This window comes from Canis lupus, chromosome 3 (assembly GCF_048164855.1).
Source record: "Canis lupus baileyi chromosome 3, mCanLup2.hap1, whole genome shotgun sequence".
NCBI lineage: Eukaryota > Metazoa > Chordata > Mammalia > Carnivora > Canidae > Canis > Canis lupus.
Genome location: NC_132840.1, coordinates 31,467,943 through 31,490,861, shown reverse-complemented (window position 1 = coordinate 31,490,861; position 22,919 = coordinate 31,467,943). Strand labels below are relative to the sequence as shown.

General features: G+C 57.4%; 1 protein-coding gene across 1 annotated transcript; it reads right to left on the bottom strand.

Annotated features, from left to right (window-relative positions):
• Positions 1 to 1,803: 1,803 nt before the first annotated feature.
• TTC34 (tetratricopeptide repeat domain 34) lies at positions 1,804 to 21,752 on the bottom strand. The gene is made up of 8 exons (XM_072820006.1): positions 20,935 to 21,752; positions 12,687 to 13,545; positions 11,177 to 11,402; positions 9,853 to 10,057; positions 8,504 to 8,670; positions 7,335 to 7,605; positions 6,282 to 6,496; positions 1,804 to 4,522 (listed from the first exon to the last, which is right to left on the bottom strand). Exons 1-8 carry the CDS (start codon positions 21,713 to 21,715, stop codon positions 3,995 to 3,997), a joined length of 3,252 nt encoding a protein of 1,083 aa, XP_072676107.1. The 5' UTR covers positions 21,716 to 21,752; the 3' UTR covers positions 1,804 to 3,994.
• Positions 21,753 to 22,919: the final 1,167 nt, after the last annotated feature.

The following is a 22,919-nucleotide window of genomic DNA, read 5'->3' as shown; positions in this document are numbered from 1 at the left end:
GTGCCAAACACCACCCCCAGAGCCCAGGCAAGGCTCTACTCAGCCTTCTTTGTCCCCCAGCACCCACCCCATCCGGAGGCTGGGACCCCCACCCAGAGTGAGGAGCTGGCAGCCTGGCCTGGAAGGGGATGAGGTCAAGGTCAGGGGAGCAAGAGGCCAGGACTGCCCTTCCTGGGGAGGTTGGGTGGGCCAGCGACCAGCTCAGCCAGCTAGAAGCTCCTTCCCAGAGCACGATGGCCGTGGGACTCCACAGGCAGCACAGTCCAGCCAGCATGCCTCTCCCTGGGTGGCCACCGAGGCTGCCTGGATGCAGGTGCTGGCTGCTGGCTGGAGCTCAGTCCCACCTCGCCCGCCCAGGCTGCCCTGTTCATCAGTTCTATGTGCAGCTCTGTCAGTGGAGACCAGCTGTGAGCAAGCGAGGGGCCAGCGAGCTGTGTGGGACCAAGCAAGGCAGTGTGCAGGTTTCTAGAGGCCAAGAGATCAGGGCAGGGTCTGCAGGCCACGGAACTACAGACCCCCAGCCCCAGCCAGGTCCCTGGGTGCAGCGAGTCCCAGCTCCCATTGCTGACCAGGAACTTCTAGAGGGTGGATTTGAATCCTTTCTCCTAGGGCCAGTGGAGGCCCCCTGCTCACCCCTCCCTGTCGCTTGGTCAAGAGATGGGAGATGGGTGGTGGCCCAGCCCACCATGGGAGTGGAGCACCACCTCCCTTGTTCACCCTGAAATCAGAGCAGGTCTAGGAGTTAGCCTTGCCCACTGCTACTATGGGGGGCGGGGGCGACCCTCAGGCCCAGCAGACACCTGCCCTTGGCTTTGGGGCACACCCCTTCCCGTCCCCCTCCCCATCAGGCGGGATGCTCTGGGGCAGTTCCTGTCCTCTGCACAGAGCCCAGCCCTACGTGGCAGGTAGCCCTGGGCCTCTGTAGGGCAGGAATCAGGCTTCTCCTCGGGTCTGCCCATCTGCCCTGTTCAGAGCAGACAAGGACTGGAGGAAGCCCTCAGAAAGCTAGGGTGAGAGCCTGGCCTGTAGGAGTCCCTCCCACACCCTCCCAACAGCTGCTTCCTGATGCCAGGCCTTGAGTATCCTAGATGGGAGGAAAGGGACTGGAATGATCTGACTGTCCCTGAGCCCCCAAGCCACCCTGGTCCCCTCACCTATGATTCATCACAATCAGATGAGAGTAGAGCCATGGTGCCAGGTGCAAAGGGGTGGTCAGGAAGGACCTCATGGAGCCCAGGGCACATGCAGGGGAGCGTGGTCACCAAGCTGAGGGGTGTGGGTGATGGCTGGCAGCTGGTTTGGAGAGACTGGGTCATCCGTCTTTGAACCTTGTTGTTGCTACTCCCATGGTCCCACCCCGGGTACGTAACTGACAGCTTCATAACTAACGAGCAATTCTATTAAATCCTCACTATCTGAATCACCAGTGTGGTTTCTCTCTCCAAAGTGGACCCTGATAGATACATAAGTTGGTGCCAAGAGTGGTCCCCGACACCAGACAATGACAGTTGGATCTGGGGCCTGACTGCTGAGCTGTGCTCCTTGGGAAGGAGAATCATGGTGTGCAGTGGTTTCACAGCAAATGGCGCTGTCACCACAGTGGCTGTGACTCGCCCACCGAATCAGGGGCTGCTGCACGTGGCTGTTCACAAAGTGACAGTGGCCACAGGGACTGTGGCATGGGGTGGGCTCTCTCGAATATCCTGGAGCACATACGGGCAGGAAATGACCAGCTCAGGTCACAGCCTGGGAGTCAGAGGGCTCAGGGCCCTTGAGAGAAGCTCCAGTGACAGACAAGGCTGATGGTGTTGAGCCAAACACATTTATTTCCATGAGCCGTGCAAGTACAGCGTTGGTTGCATTTGCAGTCTCATCAACTTTCTTATTAAGAGTTGGGATGCTCCTTGGGAAGGAATGGAGCCTGGAACTAGGACGGTGCTCAGATGAAGCTGAGCCCCTTTCCAGTGGATGCAGCTCGTCCTCCGGTGCTGGAGACTTGCCTTTTTTTTCCCTTTATGAATCCTGAGAGCCTCATGTGGGTCAGGTGCCCAGAAAGGCGGATGCTTTCTATTCAGCCTCCAGAACCCTCTCCTTCACCCATTGCCTCCAGACCACAAATCAGGTCTAATCTCAGCATCCTCGGTGGGGTGGGGGTGGGTCAGGTACAAAGCTTGATCCTGGAGGAACTAGCATATGCACCCCAATAATTGCAAGATTCCACCAATTCACAGGGGACCCTGGGAATTTGTGGGAACAGAGCCTGAGGGTGCTAGGCTGTGGCAGAGAGAATACAGCTCTGGGTGGCGCTGGCACCCCCACAGATGCTGAAGATAATGGGCTGGTGCACACTGGTGGCTGGGGGTGATGCCACCAGTTCATGTGCTCGAGTACAATCTTCTCCAGGGCCCTACAGTTAATAAAGCTGAGATGCTAGAGCCTCCCTAATAGAACAGAGGAGTCCAGAGGTGTAGGGATGACCTATCCTGTGTGACCGTGCACCCCGACAGCAGTCCCCAGGAGGGATCACAGGGCCTATTTCCTCTAGGCTCTATTTCTGTGATGCGCTGCGTGAACGTTATTTCCTGATCTTAAACCATCTCTGCATTCCTGTGTATGTTGCTCAGAGTGTTACTCTTTTTTAACACACCACTGGATTTGGGCTTGTTGGCATTTAGGATTTCTGAACTGGTAATTCATAGACTGGTTTGCAGCTTTCTTTTGGTTGAGATTATGCTTTCTTCAGCAAAGAACTTGGAGGCTTTTCTTTTTCTTGGCATAAAGGACTTTAAAGACACTTGGAATGGACTATCCTCTAAAGGTTGACAGGTTTTGCCGTCTGGAACTGAGCCTGCTTTTCCTCCATGACAACCGTGCTGCAGAGGCTTTAGGCCGATTGTGGTCATTTAGTTAAATATTTGCCTAGGAGCTAATCCATTTCATCCAAGCCTCCAAATTTATCTGCCTAGGGAAACAAATCATGATGCTTTTAATCTCCTCTGTATCTGTTACTTTGTCCTTGTCACTTTAAAATTTTGTCTCTGTAGTGTGCCTGACATTAAGCTTTTGGCTGCCAGGGTGTCCATTTCAAGACATCCGTGGGGAGTAGGTGTTGCCAGCTGTCTGACACGGCTGTTAGCAAAACAACCAGGTAAGGTGGGCCGCCCGTACCTAAGGTCCTCTCGGAAAGCTCACGGCTCCCTCAGTGACTGCTTGTGGGACCCTGCTTGTCTCCCGAGACCCCATCCCAACTCTTCTGCTTCATACTAGCCAATGACGAGCGGCCCCACAGAACCCAAGATCCCACCCAGAGGTGCTGCTACAGCAGGATGCCAGGTCCACTGTCACTTGGCCACTGGGCTGTGCAGTGACGGGCGCCCTCAGACCCGAGTGAGACCTACTCTTCCTCCTGCTGGGAGAGCTGGTGGGGCCCGTGCAGCCGTGCGGCCAGTGAAGGCCCTTGTGCTCTATCTCTCAACAATTAGCTGTCGGCTCATCGACTTATATTTTTGAAGAACTGTGTTTTGCATTTATTCTTCTATTCTTTATCCCTAACTTATTAATTTCCACTTTCATCCTTAATCCCTAGCTCCTGATTTCCTTAGTTTTATTGTCTTTTGCTAACTTCTTGAACTGAACACACACTTCCATTTTCCTTCTGTTGCTTGGTAATCTGCTTGGGGCGGGATCTTCCCTCAGCCCCGCTGGGGCTGTCCTACAGGTGCTGCTCTGCACAGGTTTTAGGATTCGTTTTTCAATATTCTTTGATTTCACATTTGATCTCCTCTTGGACCCAAGAGCTGCTTTACACGCAGGGAACTTCAAGATGTTAACTTATAGCTTTGTCATCTTGAGGTAATACTATCTACATGCTCTTGTGGAGTCTCTGTCCTCAGCTGAGTGTGCTCTGCATCAGGCCCGCCGTATCCCGTGGCTCGGGAGCCTGGGCAGGGTGGAACGGCGGGGTGGCTGGAGCTTGGGCCTCAGGAGCATAGGGTCAGTGGAGCCGGCAGCCCAAGGATGCCTCCCTCCAGATTCTGGCTCTCAGCCTCCTCAGGCTGCTGTGCTCGGGGTCTGCCAGGAGGCCGTTCTCCACTGCTGTCCAGGCCTCTGCGTAGCGCTGCTCCTCCAGGCAGGTCTGGCCATGGCACAGGAACGCCTGGGCAGTGGGGGCCCGGCCCGGCCGCTCCCACAGGCTGCTCTGGGCTAGGGTGGGTGCCAGCTTGAGGGCCTGGGCAAAGGCCCCCGTGGCCCCGGCCCCATCCCCCAGGCTCAGCAACAGGCGGCCCCGGGAGCACAGGTCCTCCACCCGTGTCGGGAGGTCCCTGTCCCCCACATCCACCCGGAGGACACGGTCCAGGTCCTCGAGTGCCCGGCCAAACTCCTGCAGCTCAGCCAGACAGGTGGCCCTCAGGCGCAGGTGACGGGCGCTGCTGCCGCCGGCGAGCACAGCCAGTGAGCAGTAGCCCAGGGCTTGCCCAGGCTGCCCCGAGCTGAGGAGGGCGTTGGCCTCCCGGGCTGCGGCCTGCACAGAGGGACAGAGGGAGGTCAGCCCGAAAGCCCCGGCCCCTTCCTCGGCCCTGCACAGCTGGCACCGGGCGGGGGGCACCCCCGCAGCCCCACCACGCCGGAGCCCGGCTCAGGAGGCGTCCCTCTGGGCTGCCCGCCTCACCGGTTCGTCCCTTCCCCTGGGGGAGCCCTGCTCCCGTCATCTGGGGACGGGCTCGAGTCTCAGCCCCCCGCCCTCACCTTCGCAGCAGGCCCGCGGATCCCCAGGCGGCCCCGCCGGCGGGCAGCAGCAAGCACCGCCTCCGCGCAGCCCGGCCCGGGCCGGGGGGCAGGGCCCGCTGCGCGTTGCGGGGTTCCTCACTGTGGGGTCCGGCGAGCCCTGCAGGGCCAGCCGACGGCAGAGCGGCGCGGCGGGCGGCGGGCGGCCCACCTGCTCCGGCAGCGGCCCGCGCGGCCTCCAGGGCTGCCAGTCACCAGCTGCGCCAGCCCCGCCCCGGGCCCCTCCCGCAGAGCGAGGCACCGGGCCCGCCTCCCGTCCCCGGGGGAGCTCCGGCCTCCGGGGCCTGCAGGGACGCCGACGGCTACCGGGGGGCGCACCCGCTAGCACGCTCCGCGCCCCGGGACCTCAAGCTGCGGCGCCCGACCGCGACCGGAAGCCGCCGCCGAGCAAGCGCAGTGCCGTCGGGGGGGCGGGGCGTGCGCCGGAAGCGGACGCGGCCTCTCCGATCGACTTCCGGGTCGGCCCGCGGCCCCGCCCGGCCCCGCCCCGCCCCGCCCCGCCCCGCCCCGCGGTCCTCCGCCGCCGCGGAGCCCCCTGCCGGGCCCCCTTCCCGCCCGCGTTCCCGCCCGCCCTGCCGCTCGCGGGCTCAGACCCCGCACTGGACCCCCGCCAGCCCCCGGCCCCGGCCCTGCCCCCGGGCGCCCCCATTCTCCTGGCCCGCAGCTGCTCCCCCTGCCTCACCCATGGCTCTCGGCCCTTTCCACCCTCCTCCCGAGACAGCAGTGTGGCTTCTGCCGGGGGGGGGGGGGGGGGGGAGGGGGGCGCCCCCAGAGCACCCCAAGAGTCCGGGGCACGCGCTGCCCCCAGGCCCTGCGACTCCAAGCTGGGCTCGTGCTCTTGGCCTCGTCTTCCTGCCGGTCCCTCCACTTGTCTCCCCTGCAGCCACTTGAGGGCAACGCCCCCCACCTGTCCCCCCATCCCAGCCCCTCCGCCTCCATCCTCTCCAGCTGCACTGGCCGCCGGCTTCTTGGCCGTCCTGAGCTCTCTGCTACCCCGGGCCTGGCCTGGCTGTGCCATCATGGTTTCGCCTCGGTTGCCCCCTGGTGACCCCACCGCCCCCTTCTCCACACCAGCTCTCCTGGAGGGAAACCCTGGCACGGTCTTCCCTGGGATGGGAGGCCCGTGGGGTGGGGTGCGGGGCTCGGGATATTCTTGAATACACAGCGGGATGAAAAGCCAGCCAGAGGCAGTGGGCCTGGCCCAAGGCCCCTCCGCTCACTGCCTGCCTGCTGCCTGGCACTGTGGGGGGCGGGGGGGTGCCTTTCTCTGCCTGACCTGGGAGTTGGCGTGGGCTCCCTGCCAGGGCCAGGGCTCCTCTCCCCCAGGCTGATAATGCCTCCTGCAAAGAAGCTGGGAGGCTGCTGGTGTTTAAGGTGGCCAGGCTGGCTGCCCCCTGCCCCTGCCAACTGGAAGCAGGCGAGCAGGGCGGGCAGAGCTGCCCCAAGGACGGGCCGTGGTGCTGGGGCGGCCGGGGTGGGGGGTCCGCGGGACACACCTGGCTGAGGCTCTGCTGCTCCGAGGCCTCCAGGCGATGCAGCAGGAAGCCGAGTTCCTGGGCGTCGGTCTCTGCCAGGCACTGCAGGTCCCGCACAGCAGCCTGCACATCTCCCTTCTTGAGCCAGAGCAGACCTCGCCGGGCTCGGGCCGCCTCTGACCACGGGGTGGAGTGCAGGGCTTTTTGCAGGCAGGTGCCAGCTTCCTCATAGCTGCCTGTCCGGGATCGGGGAGGGACAGTCAGGGGGGTGTTGGGGTGGGGTGCAGCGGAGGCAGGACATTGGCCATGGTGCTGGGAAGCTGGCCATAGCCTCTCTTGCTCAGTGTTGGCTCAGGGAGAGGCCAGCTGGTGGAGGGACTCAGCCCTGGGGTCAGAGGGACACAGTGACCCCACGCCAGTCCCAGCTTGCCTGGTGACCCAGTCATTTGGGGGGGGGGTTACTAAAGTCATGGGTCATGGGTTAAAGTCATGGGTTAAAGTCCATGACGCCTAGGTTGAGCAGCATGGCTCTGAGCATCGTCACTGTGGTCACCACAAGGGTCTCTCCCAAGCACCTGTGGGAATATACACTCTGCAGCAAGGCAGCATAGGCTTTGGTGGGGGCACTTCATGGGCCTGGAGGTGACAGTGACAGGCCAGGGAAATGCAGGCTGCACAGAGCTCTTCCCTTTCACATTAGTAGTGCAATATTCTCAGGATTCTGGCACATGGGGCCTTGACACAAACCCAACGAGGATGGGGCCTGGGGCTCCACAGACACTCTAAACATCTGCTGAATAAACATACAAATTAATGAGAAGGCCTGAGCGTTTGGGTCCTTTTATGAAACCCCAAATCGCTCCTTTGTCTCTCCTCCCTGCAAGCAAAACCACATGAGTGAATGAGAGCTTGCACCCCAGGCCCCACCCGGGGACTGAATGCCAGGTACCAGAATTTGGGGGTGAAAAGGACCTCAAGAGGCACTGAATCCAGGGTCTCTCTCTTGCTTTATGGGAAAGAACCAGGGGTGAGAGGGCCAGGACAGACACGTTCCCAAACCTAGGCTAGGCATACCTACTGCAATGAGCACGTCTGCCAGCAGAATGTGCCCGCTCAGCTGCCCGGCATCGATTCTGATCAGCGTTTCCCCCACAGCTAGGAGGCCCCGGGCGTACTCATCGCTGAGGGGCTCCCTGCGGTCCTGCGGCTGGCTCAGGAGGGCCCGACAGTGGGACCAGAGGCCCTGGGCGATGACGGCCTGGGCCTCTGGCTTCAGAGAGCAGATCTCAGGGACCACTGTCCTGGGGTCGAGCTTCAGAGCCAAGAGGATGTCATCCAGGGCCTCCTGCAGGGATAGGAGGGCAGGCTGGGCACCTGCCTGGGAGCTGAGGATACCAGGAGGGGCAGACCACCCAGTTCCTGCCTTTCCACATGAGGGCCCATCTGGTGGGCGACACGAGCAGAGCGTGGCGAGCTATGGCTCGTGTACCAGAGTTCTGGAGGTGGAGGGATGGCCGGACCCGAGGGGGGTTCGCACTGAGAGAGCCCGTGCCCTGCAGGAACGGAAGTCAGGCACCAGTGCCCATGGAGGAAACGCAGCCATCCTGAGGGCTAGAGGGCAGTACCCCCTCTAGAGGCTCTCCCCCAGTGCCTGGGATCATATCTCCTTGCTTCCTAGCACTCCAACCCTTAAGTAGCTAAGAAGCTTGGCAGGCAGGTCACCTCTGGGCTGCAGGGCCTCAGGGCAGACACTCATTTTCAGTACTCACCTGCCACCCTGCTCCTGGCTGAGAAGCGCCCCCTGCCCAGGGCAGGTTTTCTCTGTGAAAAGCACCTGCCTGGAGCCTGACAGGGTGGGGCCCCTCCCACCCCTGTCCCTGCCCACTGACCACCCGAATCCAGGGGCTCTGTGCAGACCGCTCAGGGGGTGGTGCCCAACGAGGCAGCTGAGGTCTTGTTATTTTAAGCAGAGGGAGGGGGTGTCTAGTAGCCCCGAGGGCTTGCACATTCTGTGCTGAGGCTGGGAGGCAGCAGGCCTTTTCCCATGAAGGAAGAGACTTTCTGAACCCAGCAGAGTGATGATGGAGTCTTAATGGCTGTCACATTCAGGACACCTGGCCCTGCTCCCTCTGTGCTTGGGGCTGGGAAGGAAGGTATCCTGGTTCCTTCCAGGTGCCGCCTCCCCTGAAGCACTGTCACCCTCAGCCCACCTGGCCAGCCCCAGGCAGGGAGGGGTGCGGTACCTGCTGCTGGCCCAAGGTCAGGTGCAGCAGCGCCCGACCGCACAGCGCCCGCACGTTCTCCGGCTCAGCCCGCAGCACTGAGTTGAAGTCGAACATGGCAGTCTTCTTCTGGCCCAGGAGCCCATAACAGCGGGCACGGGTGAGCAGGGACTCAACTGCCTGACTCCCTGAAGAAAGGGGGGGTGGCAATGGGACGTGACTCCTGTTGGGCTGTGGTGGGTACAGTGTGCCTGCCCTCACTCAGTATCTGCTGGTGCCCAACAGGGGGTGCGTCAGGGGAGGCACCAGCTCTGAGGCCACCTCAGGGGGCTCACAGACCACTGGGCACCAGCGCACAGTCTTGGGGGACAGCTGGGGTTGAGCTGTGTGGACAGAATCTAGGCTGCTGGACAGTCAGAGGAGGGGGCACCACAGCTGCATCTGGGGGTGAGGCCAGGTGAGGGGCCAGGAGACGAACGGGTCTTTGGGTTGGACATGGAATAGCTGAAAGTGTGAAGGTGCCAGCTGGGCAGGGAGCGGCCCTGTGAATGTGGGGCAGAGGCCCCTCCCCAAGGACAGCACCACCACGCCCCCTCCCTGTGTCTGTCCAGTGACGGATGCAGTACAAGGCATGGGCAGGATGCTCTGGATCGTGTCCCCTTCCCCAACTCGTATGCGGGGCCTGAGCTTTGCACCAGGCACCACCCCAGCGCTGTCCCAGAACTAGCTCGCCAAATCCTCACTCCCACCTGTGTCTGTCACCTACCTTGACAAGAGGTAAGTGCAGAGCCACCTGGTGGAGTCCACCTGGTGTTCTGATCCAAAGTCCACACTTGGAATGTCCATGCACCCCAGGAAATTGGGGTGCATCCTTGGCAAAGTCCTTTCCCTCCAGCATGGGTGCCCTATGCCTCCCCTCCCCTCCAAGAAGGCTCCACTCAGGAGGCTGTCACCCAGGATGGTGCTGGGTGGGGTGGCTGAGCAAATATGGTACACCAGCTACACTCAGACAGAGATGCCCCTACTATTTCCAGGAAGGACTTAGGGGAACCAGGACCTCTCCCGGTTGGAGAGAGAGGGGCCAAGCTGGGAGAATTGCCTCAACCACTGCTGGCCCTCCTGCCCACAGGGCCCAGGGGGTGTGGGCTCGCAGCCCAGAGTGTTGGGAGGGTCCCAGCTCACATCGAAGAGCCCCACCCTCCCCGAACAGCTAGGGCCTCGGGGCAAGGCCTGCTCCGCCAGGGCACGCACACCCCCGTGGACTAAGAGTGGGTTTGGATCCCCCAGGTCTCTGAGCTTCGCATGGCTCCTCGTGCCCCTGTGTACCTGGCACAGGGTGGGAATCCCAGGGGTGGGCCGGCAGCTCCTACCTGCAGCGAAGATGGCCAGAGAGAGGTAGGCGATGGCCTCCCTGGTGTGGGCTGTGCTGTCGGCCCTGCTGGGCCGCGCCCGCAGGATGGCCAGGGCCCGGGCGTGGCAGTGGCCTCGCAGCAGCTGCCGGTCCTCGTGGCTGAAGACGTCCAGGGTGGGCTGCAGGCAGGCGGTGTCCCCGGACTGGACCACCTTCTTCACCAGCTGCAGGAGCAGGACAGTCACCGGGTTCGTCCCTGTGCGCGATGCCCAAGACCGACAGTTCCACCCTCGGCCCCTCTGCGGGGGCGTGGCCGGGGCGTGGCCCACAGCTGGGGCGCGCGGGGGCGGGGCGCGCGCGGTTAGGCTCGGCCACAGGGACTGCGCGTCTCCTGCACTGGCGCCGCGCACCGGGAAGGCAGAGGGCGGCAGGTGCGCGCCCGGGCTGGGCTGCTCCTTTCGTCTGCGCGGCGTGGGGTGGGGTCGGGCGGGCCCGGTGTCCCCTCCCAGCCTCTCCCCCGCCGTGGCACGGAGGTGGACACCTCGCTCCACGCGCCCGCACTCTGCAGGTCCAAATGAGAAGCGCGGGGAAAGGGGGCTTTCAAACCGCAAGGTGAGCGAGGGTCCCGGGAGTCCTCCCGCAAATGCCCTGGGACCGGTGCCCGCTCTGGGCGGAGGGAAGCCCGGTGGACAGAACCTGGGCTCTCGGAGCGGCTCCGTCCCACAGACCCGATGCTGCCCCTGCTGGCCGCTCGCTGAAGACACAGGCCTCAGAGCCGAAGAACGATAGGTTGGGGCATCCCTCCCTACCCCACCGGTGGGGCCCAGCGCAGGGAGACCAGGAACCCATGTGGCCGGCGCAGAAGCAGCTGACAGGCCGCAAAGCCCGACATCTTCCGCGGGAACATAACCTCTGACTCCCTCATAACACACGAGGGAGGTGAAGTGCTGCTTTTCCCGGGAGCAGGTGAGGTACTCTGCCTCCCCCTCCCTGGACAGGTCACCTCCAAGCCTACTTTACTTGGGAGATTTGGGGCAAAGCTCAGTCTACACCTAACTTTCGGCCCCTTTCCTTTATAACACAACAAAGGCAAATATGAAGCACCTAGTGCATGCTGGAGACCTGCTGGGCCTTGGGTACCTGCTCCAGCTCTTTCAGGGACAACCCACAAGACCAGGGCACAGACGAAGAGACTGAGGGTCAGGGAGGTGAGGGGGCCTTGCTAGAGGTGGCAGAGCTTGGGGCTAGGACAAGTTTTACCTGCTCCAAAGTCCAGGCCAATGGGCTGTGGTCTACTTGCACCTGCCCTGTGGCACCCCGCCCCCCAGGGAGGGCCTCCTCACCTGGTTTGCGTCATAGAAGAAGCCCCTGCGCAGCTGTAGCAGGGCCAGTCGTACAAGCACAGGCGCTGCCTGGGGCCTCCGGGAGAGGGCCAGCAGCAGGGCCTTGTGGGTGTCCTCCAGACGGCCCAGGCGGTACAGGGCATCAGCCCCCAGGAGGCTTGAAGCCTCGTCTTCCCTGTCCAGCTCCATCAGGAGCAGGGCCAGCTGGTACACGCCATGGGCGTCCCTGTGGAGAGAACAGCTGGGGGAGAGCCAGCCCAGCCCCATGCCCACACTCCTTTTAGCTGCCCAGGCAGGTGGGCCACAGGCAAATTCTGTCCCCGTGCACCGGGCCAGGCAGCTCCCTTCTCACCCAGCTACAGATCCTGGGTCCTGCTGGAAGGCCCCTCACACATGCCAACTCCGGAAGGCATAGCTGCCCTCTCTGACATACATCCCTCGGTGCTCACTCCCTGCTCCATCCTCCCACCACCCCATGCATGGGGCAAGCGTTTTACAGATGGGGATGGAAGCTGTGGGCTGACCACAAGCCAACTGTGTCTTAGTTTCCTTTTCTGTAGAAATAGGATAACAGTATTGGCCTCGCAGGGCTCAGGGGTGTCACAGGCAGAGTTAGATATCACACAGGCTGCCTTTGGAATGTTCAGGAACTCCCACTAGGAAGAGGGCTATAGCCTCGAGTTATGCCAATTACCAGAGACAAAAGTATAAGGGGCCCCCAACTGGAGGCAGAGCTGCTGTCCAATGTGCCTCCCCGGGGAGGCTCCCAGCTCAATGCTTTGAGCTTTGCTAAAACATCTTCCTATCATGTCTCAGCAACCAGATGAGTGCAAATCAAAACAGCTGCAGGTTCACCCATTAGGCTGGAAAAAAACTCCAAATTGAACATCAGGGCTGAAGTGGGCGGGGCAGCTCCAGGAGTCAAGGACTTCACAGGGGGCTGTGCTCCCAGACCCAGAAACCCCACCTCTGCCCAGTCTACCAGAACATTGTGAAGGCGTCTGGGCTACAACAGAAGGCAAGGCTGTAGGAATGGACAAGGAGGGACCGGGTGTTCACAGGATGGGCCATGGCTTGGGCTGTGCAACGAGGAATCTAGGGGCAAAGGAAATGTCCCTGATCTACTAGTGAAAAAGGTGGGCTATAAGTTGCAGCTAGAGCGCACAGTTTAGTGAACTGTATTTTCTATGCACAGAGAAGAACTAGAAGGGAATGCTATTGCTGGGTGGAGTGATGGGAACGCTTTATTTTTTCATTCCCATTTTTGAGTTCTTAGTTTTCTATGACAGGCCCACAAAGCATCCCATTGTTGGGGACCGAAATTCCTAAGACCTGGGCTCCTGCGCTAAAACTGTGAACCATGATTCAGGGAAATCCCCCAGGGGCTTCCTGCCTCAGTTTACTCATCTGTCAAAAGGGAAAACACACGCACCCCCCCCCCCCCCCCCCGCTACCTCTCAGGAGACCAGAATGAAGTGGTAGCCCCAGGGGTGCGCCGGGCTAGATTTACCCTTCCTGCTCCTCGGGGCGGTCCATCTCCACGGCCTTACTCCTGCGGCCCTGCGTGCCCGCGAGCCCCAGGTCCGGCCTCCGCTGCAGCATCCTGCGGCCCTCCTCCCGCAGCACCGTCAGCAGGAGGCCTCGCTGGTTCCAGGGCACGTAGGCCTTGGCGATGAGCAGTGCTTCCTCGGGCTGCAGGCGGCAGGCGGTGACATAGTCCAGAGCACCCAGGAATGCGCTACCCTCCAGCACCCTCAGCAGCCCCCGGCCACACAGCGCGCGCACGCAGCTGCCCAGGTGCGGCGGCCCGTGCTCCACCACCTCCTGGAAGTCTTCCCGGGCGCGCCGCGTGTCGCCCGCGTGCAGCGCGCAGAAGCCGCGCAGCGCCAATAGGGGAGCGCGGTCCCGGGGGCAGCCCCGGGCGCGGTAGTCCGCGCGGTCCTCGGGGCGCGCAGGCCGCAGCAAGCGCTCGCACAGCGCCCGGGCGCCAGCCGCGTCCCCGGCCAGCAGCAGGCACTCGGCCAAGCGAGTGCCCAGTGCCGGCCGCACCCCGGGCGGCGCAACGCGCAGCAGGACACGAAGCGCGCGGGTCACCGGGGCCAGGAGCTCGCGGCCCGAGTTTTCGCGGAGTTCGGCGCGGCTCCGCACGGCCTCCTGGAAGTGAGCGAAGCCCAGGTCCGCCGCCTCCTGAGCCTGGGCCAGCAAGCGCTCTCGGTCCCCCGCGGACAGCACCACCTCAAACTGCCTCCGCGCCCCCGAAGGGCTCTGGCGGAAGGCCTCGTGCAGGTCCTGAAGCAGGTCCTGGGCCCCACAGTCTAGGAATAAGGCCGCGGCCGCCCGGGTGACCAGCAGAGCGGCCCGACGCTCACCTAGGGAGAGAAACAGTGGCAATGGTCCTGCCTGTTGGGTCACATCCTCCAGGGAGCCTCCCGCAGCCTCTGCGGTCCAGTGCTCTGGACCCTCTGAAGCATCTCACAGCATCTCCCTAGAGCGTCCCAATAGCCCGGGACATTGCATCACCAGGATGAACAGTCAGCGACAGAGCAGAATCCAGGCAGACAGCCCTGGGAGGACCGGTAGGGGGAGTGGGGGTTCAGCCTCATGCACGCCTACCCAGCAGCATTCTCTTCCTAATGACTTCAGATTTTTTATTTATTTACTCATGAGAAACAGAGAGAGACAGAGAGAGAGGCAGAGGGAGAAGCAGGCTCCATGCAGGGAGGCGGATGTGGGACTAGATCCCAGGACTCTGGGATCACACCCTGGGCGGAAGTCTTCCTAATCACTTCAAAGTCAGCCTCACTGCTGGGCCAACAGAGAAATTTAGTTACAAAACCTCTTTATTTTTTAATGATGGATTTGGGGATTGAGAGCCCCCTTTTGGGATTTGCGCCCCAGGTCAGTGCTGAGGTTCTCACCCTGTGACCTTGGGAGGGGCTGGTTGTTACTCCATCATCCTTGCTCCTTGGGGCTAAATTGGGGCCCCAGGCTTTGCTCTGAAATAGGGACTTCGGTCGGGTGCAGGAAAGAGGGAATGGAACACCCAGTGATGCTTACACGGTGGGGCCATTTACCAAATCTTGCAGTGCCTCAGTTTCCTTTTTTGCTTTCTAATGGGGTTTAAAATAGTCTGCACTCATGGGGCCGTCAGGATAAAATGGATGAATGCTAGTCTTGTGCTTGGAACAGGGCCCCCGGGGGTGAGGTTCCCATCAGCAACAGCATCACCTCACCATCTTCGTACCTCATGTCTGAGTGTGCTCATGAGGATGGGGGATTTCTGGTAACGAAAGCCAAGCCACCCTTTCCCAACAGGGCCCCAGGAAGGTGCACCCCATGGAGAGCATCCCCAGAAAACCTGGTGCTGGCAGGAGCTCAAGATCATGGGCACCCACACTGGCATTACAGGTTAGGAAAATACCACTGGGGAGGGAAGGTTCACAGAACTCCAGCAATTCTCAGTCCTGCGTCTCAGAACGTCCACTCTAGGGCTTTTGGCGTGGAGTCCTTCACAGTTCTCAAAGAGCTTTCCCTCTTAACATAACTGAAGCACCTCAGCAATAATAATCCTTTACAGTGAATCAGGAGAGGGCAGAGCACTTGCATTTCTGCTGCCCTGCCCTGTTACCATTTGGGTAAGCATCATGCCACGCCTGAGTCATGTAAAAAACAAAAAACAAAAAAACCAACCAACCAACCAACCAACCAACCATCAAGGTCACCCTGTCTAGTCCTGGTGGCCAAAGTAAAAGAGACTTTGGGCCTTTCTGTCAGTTACTAACTCCCGACAAAATACTTCACCTGATTTTTGCAATAGTTCATGGATCTTAGGGAGTGGCAGTAGGTGGAGAGCTCTTGGGGCCTGGGGGGATTTTTTACTTATTTACCCACACAGAAGTGTGTTCTCTGCTTTGCTTTTGAGGCTCCAATTACACACATTAGGCTTCTAGTAATTGTCCCACAGGTCACCAGGATTCTGCTCATTTTTCTTGTGTTCTTCATATTGGATAATCTCTATCTTCAACTTGACTGGCCCTTCTGTTTTCTCCATTATGCTATAAAATTTTCAATTCTAGAGTCTCCTTTTTTTTTTTTTAGTTTCCATTTATCTGCTCAGATTCCACATTTGTTCAGCCATTATGACCATATTTTCCTTTAGTTTTTGAACACATCCATAATAGTTCCTTTAATGTCCTTACTCTTGGGCACCTGAGCCTCAGTTGGTTAAGCATTTGCATTCAGCTCAGGTCATGATCTCAGGATCCTGGGATCAAGCCCCATGTTGGGCTCCCTGTTCAGTGGGGAGCCTGTCTCTCCCTCCTCCTCTGCTGTTCCCCCTGCTTGTGCTCTCTGGCTTGCTCTCTTTCTCTCTCTCTCTCTCTCTCTCTCTGTCAAATAAAGTCCTAAAAAAAAAGTCCTTAGTCTGCTAATTTCAGCATCTGGATAATCTTGGGGTCAGTTTATATTGACTTTTTTGTCTCCTGACTGTGGCTCACATTTTATTTTCCTGTTTCTTTGCATGTTTCTTTCCTTTTCTTTAAAATTGTACACTAGACATCTGGTTAGTGTTTTGTAGAGACTGTACATTTATTAGACATGTTCCTCTGAAGAGGACCAAATTTTGTTTTAGCGGGCGGTTAATGGGATAGGATCCAACTCCATATTCTGTCTTACTTTTGCTGGGCTCAGCTAAAGTCTCCATTTAGTTTTTGCTACTTCCAGCAGCTGCTCTTTCAGACTACCCAGGCTCTCCCACTTTTGTGTAGTTTGATGGTCTACCAAGGATTTAATGCACAGATGTTGGGTCTAGCCCCCTCTGTGGCTCCCTCCTTTTCAGGATCTTTCTTCTGAACTTCCAGTTACTTTTTTCAGGCTGAACTCTGTCTTACAACATCTCAGGCCAATAAAACTGCAGCTTCCTGTTCTATGTGGATAAAGCATGGATTGAGGTGTTTTCTTTGGGCAAAAAGTTGCAAGGTTGCAAATCTCACACTGGATAATCCTCATAGTTCAAGGGTCAACTTCCTGTTTCTGCCTACATTTGGTCACTGTCCAGTGTCTTCATATAATGGTATTTTGTATTCTGTCCAAATTTTATCATTGCTGTCTGTGGAACACAGTCTGGTCAAGCTAGTCCACTATTATGAAAGTCTTCTATTGTTAGACTTAAAATTTTTGACAGTATGGGAGGATACTAAATGCTGTCCCATTGCTATTTTAATTTTTATTTTCCTGATTACTAGTGAGGCCAGTTTATTTAATTAATATAATTAATTTTTTCCCCAGTCTGGTGGGTGGAGAATAGTATCTCACTGTTTTAATTTGCATTTGTATCCTTACTATGATGCTGTACATTTTTCATGTTTCTTTGCCATCTGTGTTTTCTTTATGGGAAATGGTTTTGCCAATTCTCATACTGGATTTTTTTTCTTATTGGTATGTAGGAATTCTTCAAATACTCTGGGTATTAATCTTTTGCCCATTGCATATTTTACAAATATTTTCTCTCTGAGGTGCATTTTCCTTTCATTTTCTATAGTTATAGGCAAAATGCAAGTTTACAAAGTTTAATTTAATCAAATGTAACAAATTTCCTTTACTGTTTCCACTGTTTGTATGTTAAGAGGTCCAGCTATCCACAGAAATCTTAATGATATTCTCTTATATTTTCTTTTAGAAACTATATGACTTAGCTATCACATAATCCATCTGGAATTAATTCCCCCTCCCCCCCAGAATCATCACCATCCACTGAATAACGGTCCTCTTCTTTCCCTCTACATCTGCGATGCTCACTCTCACATATTAATTTCTGGATACCCATGGGCCTTTTTCTGGACTTTCTAATTTGTTTTATTGGTCTTTCTATCTATCCTTTAAGTCAATAACCTTCTGTATTGGGTAGTATAGCTTTGTATTAACTGGTAAAGCAAATATTTATGCCACCACCTTCTTCTTCTCCTTCCCCTCCCCCTCCACTACCACACCTCCTGCTCATTTCTTTCCCCTCCCTTTTCTTTGTCTTATCTATTATTTTTTTGTTCTTCTATTATAATATCAAATATTTCTAACAATGGACATTGGATATCTATTTATGTAGGTATTGTTTATTGTATTTTATTAAAATTTTTTAATATTCTCCACAAGGCTGTATGGTTGTTTGAAATAAATTATTTTCTGTTGCTATGGTAAATGAATATTTTAAAATTATAAAGTTTCTATTTGTTGCTGGGGTCTATAAATATAAATGCTTTTTGTATATTCTGTTAAATTCTGTTCCTATTTCTAATATGTTTTTGTTATTTCTGTTGGGTTTCTACATAGCTAATCATATTGTCTAGAATAACTTTGTTTTTTCCTTTTTAGTCTTACATTTATTTTCTTCTTATCTTATTGCATTGGCTAGCATCTCTAGTATAATAATAGATAAATGGGAGAATAGGCAGCTACTACATTCTTGATTTTAAATGGAAGGCTTTATTAAAAAAAGATTTATTTTATTTATTTATTTTATGTATATATGACAGAGAGACAGAGAGAGAAAGTACGAGCAGTGGGGAGGGAGAAACAGACCTCCCACCGAGCAGGGAACCTGACGTGGGGCTCGATCCTAGGACTCTGAGATCATGACCTGAGCTGAAGGCAGATGCCCAACTGACTTGCCACTCAGGCACCCCTAAATGGAAGGCTTCTATCAACCATTAAGTTGATATTTTGGTAAGATGTTGATAGATATTAGCTTTTTCAATTAAGTTTCCTTCTATTCTTTGTTTAAGTTTGTAGGGTGTCAAAAATATTATAAAATGCTTTTCCTGAATTCAGTGCAATGAGCATATTTTCTTTTTTCTTTCATTAATGAAGGTAGTGAATAATATTATAATGGAAATGTAAAATTATAACTCCTATATCATTTACCTGAGTTTTGGCTAAAACATGCATCAAAAACTGTTGCTCTGACTCAGCAGTTTTATTGGTTACTATTGCTGTACAACAAGCTTCCCCAGAACTTAGTGGCTTAAAAGAATGACCATTTCAACAGTCAGAAGACCCACGGTTCTTCCTCAATCTGGGCTGAGTTGAGTTGGGCTGGATAGTTCTGCTGATCTTACCCAGGGTCCCTAAGGCCTGCAGCCATCTGTTGACCTAGGCAGGAGGGTGTAAGGTGGCCCCAATCACAGGCTGGAGGCCTTGCTGTTAGCCATTGGTAGAGCCTCCCTCTGTGTGTGCCTTTGTGGTTCACTGGTCTAGCTTCCTAACATGGCACTGAGGGTGTTGCAAGAAGATGAGTGTAGAACCTACTGGGTCCCTTGAGGCATGGCCTCCAGAATCACACAACATCACATCCACTGCACTATTTTCTATGGGTCCCAGTATGTCTTGAGGCCAAGCCAACTTCTGCCTCCTTGCTAGGAAGAGCTTTAACAACCATGGCCAAGCTTTCCACCTACTGCAGTAGTTCTTAATGAAGAACCTTGAATGAATGAGATATGGTTGCTGTGGGCACTTTGGGAAGATTAGCCAGTCAGGGAACCTTGGTGCCTGGATGCTTACCCATGGGAGATTTGAGTTAAAACTATAGTTATGCTTGTCCGCGTAGAGTGTCCCTTTATGTCTGCTTACCGAGAAGGGCAGAGCACTGTCCCACATGAACAGGGTTTGTTCAGTGTTTTCAAGGACCTTTATAATTAGAATACATTTGTTATAGGGGACTTGTTTGTAAAAAGTCTGTTGTAGGCGATTTATTTATGCATGTTGTAAGCCATGTTTGTGCTGACGGTAGCAATACGGTGACCCCCTGTGACACAGTGACCTAGGGCTAATGAATGCAGTGATTCTTAGGAAACATAGTCCTGTCCACTTTAGAGCCAAGGCAGGACAGATAAGCTTCCTGGCAGTCCCCTCTGGGTTGGGGGGTGGGCAGGCTTATCTACCACACTTGCTCCCTAAGGTGGTAGCCTTGGGAGTTCTGGTCTCTAGGGGGGCTTTTGTTGGTCATTAAGGTGGAAGTTCCCCATCCTCCCAAGGAGCTGCTGAGTGTCCCCAGCCTGAAGTGGCATTGCTCCTGCTCACGGGCCACTGCACATGTCTGTTTTGGGCATGGAGGGCATCCTACTTTCTCACAAGCTCAGGATTCTTTGTGTGTCTGTTGAGCTGTTTGGACCCCCCATAGTAGGAGGGCTTCAGGGCATCTGGTCTAGCACATTTCCAGAAACAAATCTACCCACTTACTTTTTGGTTCTCTCAGCCTGATCCCTGCCTCCCCAGCACACCACCACTGGGGTCACCAGTGAATCCCATGCGGCACATAAAACAGATGGTTTCTGTCCTCTCATGGCAGACATGGCTGTGCACGCCTGTCCTCTTGCAAACACCTGCATCTTCTGACTCCTCATTTTCTTCCTCCTTCCTGTCCTCCTGTCCCCTTCGCTGGGTCCTGCCTCATGGGGACAGTGTGGTGGGTCATTTGGAGCCCACCATAAACACTCCAGGTGCTCTTGGAAATTGCATACGTTTTCATGACCCTTAAAAAGGGGTTCGCCCACCATGTGTTGGATGAATGGCAGCCAGCCCTGCCATTCCCCATCTGCAAGTGTGGCTGTCCCCCTCCCTCCATATCGAAGCCCTTGACGCTTAACCCCTTCTGTGTAGTTTGGATTCTGAAGCCCCTTCTTCAGACCAAGCTCCCCTTCATCTTGAGGTTCAGTGTTCAGCTGTCTAATGACATGTTCACATGATTGACTCAAGGGACATCTTTTTGAGCACTTAGTGGGCGACACCATTTTAAGGGTTTGATACATACTTCCACTGAAATAAAAACATCTAGTTCAGAAGTGGGTGTAGCCACCATCCCCATGTGCTCCTGGGGAAGGGCACAGAAAGGCCATGCAGCTGGGAGTGAACTCAGAGCGTTGGGGGTAGGCTGGTGTATGGCTTCTGGCTCTGCGCCCACTCATTCACCCACTGCCCACACTCCCACCAGAAGGAGGACACAGGAAAGGGACCAGACAGGTGCAGGATCTCCAACTGGGTACATCCAGCAAGGTGCTGGCAGGGTCTGAAGCCCCTGTCACCCCCTTCCCTGTCTCCTCCTCCCCTGTCACTGCAATCCAGTGGCCAAACTCCTTAACTCATCCTTGACCCTCATCCTCTCTCTGCGCCTCTGCCATCTCTTCCCAGGACTGCGCCTAAGGCCTCCCAGCCTGATTCTCCTCCCAGCCACCCGGCCTCTCAGCAGCTTCTGTTACCACTCTGGCTCACCAGGCACATTTTGCATGCGGCAGATGAGAAACTATAGAATGTGCCCCAGGGTACCTCACTCCACAGTTTAGAACCCTCCTTGCTGCCCTGGGGGTAAAAGCCAAAGTCCTTTCAGGGGCCAGCAGGGCTTAGCCACCTCTATTTCTTCCGTGCTTCCTCTTCTCCCTCTGCTCCTGCTCCCCAACAGCCACTATGGTTCCATTCAGTGGCATGGACACCCCAAGTTCTTCCTCTTTTAGGGACCTGGTGTGTTCTCTTTCTGCTGCCTAGAATTCTTTAGTCTTAACTCAAGTGACATCTCCTCCAAGAAGCCTTCCCTGACCACCTGGCTAGAGCAGCACTTTTTCTTGGGTGCTCTGTAAGGACAGGGCTTGTCACCATGGTGCCCCCACCCCTGGAACAACCCCCCCAAACTATAACCAGGACGTACGCATGCTGTGAAGGCACAGCTGGACCAACTTTCACCCTGGCCCTTAGGGGAACAAGAACCATACTCTTACCTTGGGGTTGGCTGCCCATCAGGTTGGACTCAAGGGCCCGGCTGCATGCTGCGCGGCAGTCCTCATACCTGCCACTGCGGAGCAGGGCTTCTGGTGACAGGGCACTGCTCCAGGTGCCCCCAGGGTCCAGAGCCCCCAAGAGTCCCTGGCAGCCGGTCTTCTGCTGGCTGATGGGGTCCTCCGCCTCCTGGCGCCCTGAGATATAGTCCTGGAGGGTGCTGATCAGCATGGGGAGGTAGGGCTGCTGGTGGGTTCGCACAAACGCCACGGTCCGCTCTGCACTCGTGGCAAAGGCCTGCAGATATCCTGCCACACCAGCGTCTACCTGCACCCCGGACAGGACCCAGGCCAGGGCGCGGGTCAGCCGAAGCTCCAGGGCTTGCTGCGAGTGAGCATCCAGCAAGGTGCTGCAGCGCTGAACCACTTCCTGGTGGCGTCCCTGTGCCAGCAGACTGGCCAGGGAGTGCAGGACCGCGGCTGGGTGGTCTGGGCAGAGGGTGGCCAGGAAAGCGGAGGCCTGGGTCCCTGTCAGGGAGACAACCGCCATGCCGTCCCAGTGGATGGCCGGGATCTGGCTGTCACCGCGGCACCAGGCCTCTAGGGTGGCCACCACAGGTGCCCCTTGGGCCTCAGCCAGGGCAGCTCTGACCCTGCGCACGGCCGAGGGGGCGTGGCAGCTGAAGGCAGCCAGGTAGAAGGCCGTGGCCAACAGGGGCTCTCCCAGGGCCAGGTGCTGGTCTCCTTCCTGGCAGAGGCAGGCCACAAGCTCCTGCGCCGACATCACGCCTGTGCCCGTGAGGGGCCCATGTCCAGCTTGAGGACACCTGGGATGGGGGGAGTGTGGTTAGTTCCCACCCCTCCCCACAGAGACCCCAAAGTCAGTGCAGAGCACCCTTGACGATGAGCTGGGCGGGGCTGGGCTCATCTGCCAGGGCTGGCCAGGCTCCCTTCCTCTGTAGAATGGGACCCTTACGCTGCCCGGCCACCCACATGAGGAGCTGGGAGGCCTGCGAGGTCAGGGACTCCAGACCCTTGTTCCCCAACCCACCCCCAGCAGAGGGCCCCAGGGGAAGGTGGAACCTCCCCAACCCCTCCCTGTCTAGGTCACAGGGGCCACTCTCTCAGCTGAGTCTCCAGAGACCCTCCCAAACTCAGGACCAGGCCTCTGCCCGCCTCCCGAAGCCCACCATTCTAGGGGGGCGCAGTGGGCTGCTGCGTGGTGAGGGGCGCTTGCCTGGCTCTTAGGAGGGCTGGGCAGTCCGGGTCAGGGGGTCAGCTCTGAGGTTGGTTCTGGGGACCAGCCCCTGCCACTGCCCTCCACCCTTCCCAAACCTGACCTGCAGGACAGTCTCAGGCCCCAAAGTGCCTGCACACAAGCCCCATCCAATACACAGACACCTGCACGAACACCCGCACAGACACCCTGAGACAGAACACACGCATGCACACTCACACTGGCACACGAGCTCACAAGCATGCTCGCCTGTGCTCCAAGGGCGCGCGGGGACGGTGGGTGCGGCTCCGCCAGAGGGTCCGTTTCCCAGGAGAGCGTCAACACCCCGCCTCCGGGCTGCTCAGCGGCGCCCCCCGCGGCCGGGCGCGCCCCCGCCCCGGACCCTGTCCCCGCCCCGGGCTCCGTCCCCGCCCCAGATCCCGTCCCACCCTGCCCCCGACCCCCCCTCGGACCCCGCCCGCGCCCGCCCAGCCCCGGACCCCCTCCACCCCACCCCAGCTCCGGACCCCCACGCCCCCGCCACCCCGCCTCCGCCCTGGGCCCCGCCCCCGCCTCGTTTCCCTCCCCACCTTGCCCCGGACCCCGCCCCCAGGCCCTCTCGGGGCAGCCTTGAAACCGTGAACCCCGAGTTTGTGGGGGTCTCGGGGCCACTGGGGGCCGGGGCCAGCCCTCGCCCATCCTCGCGGTCCTCCCAGTTGGGGAGGGAGCTCCGCGGAGAAGCGCCCTGGGCCACGCCATCCCGGAGCTCTGC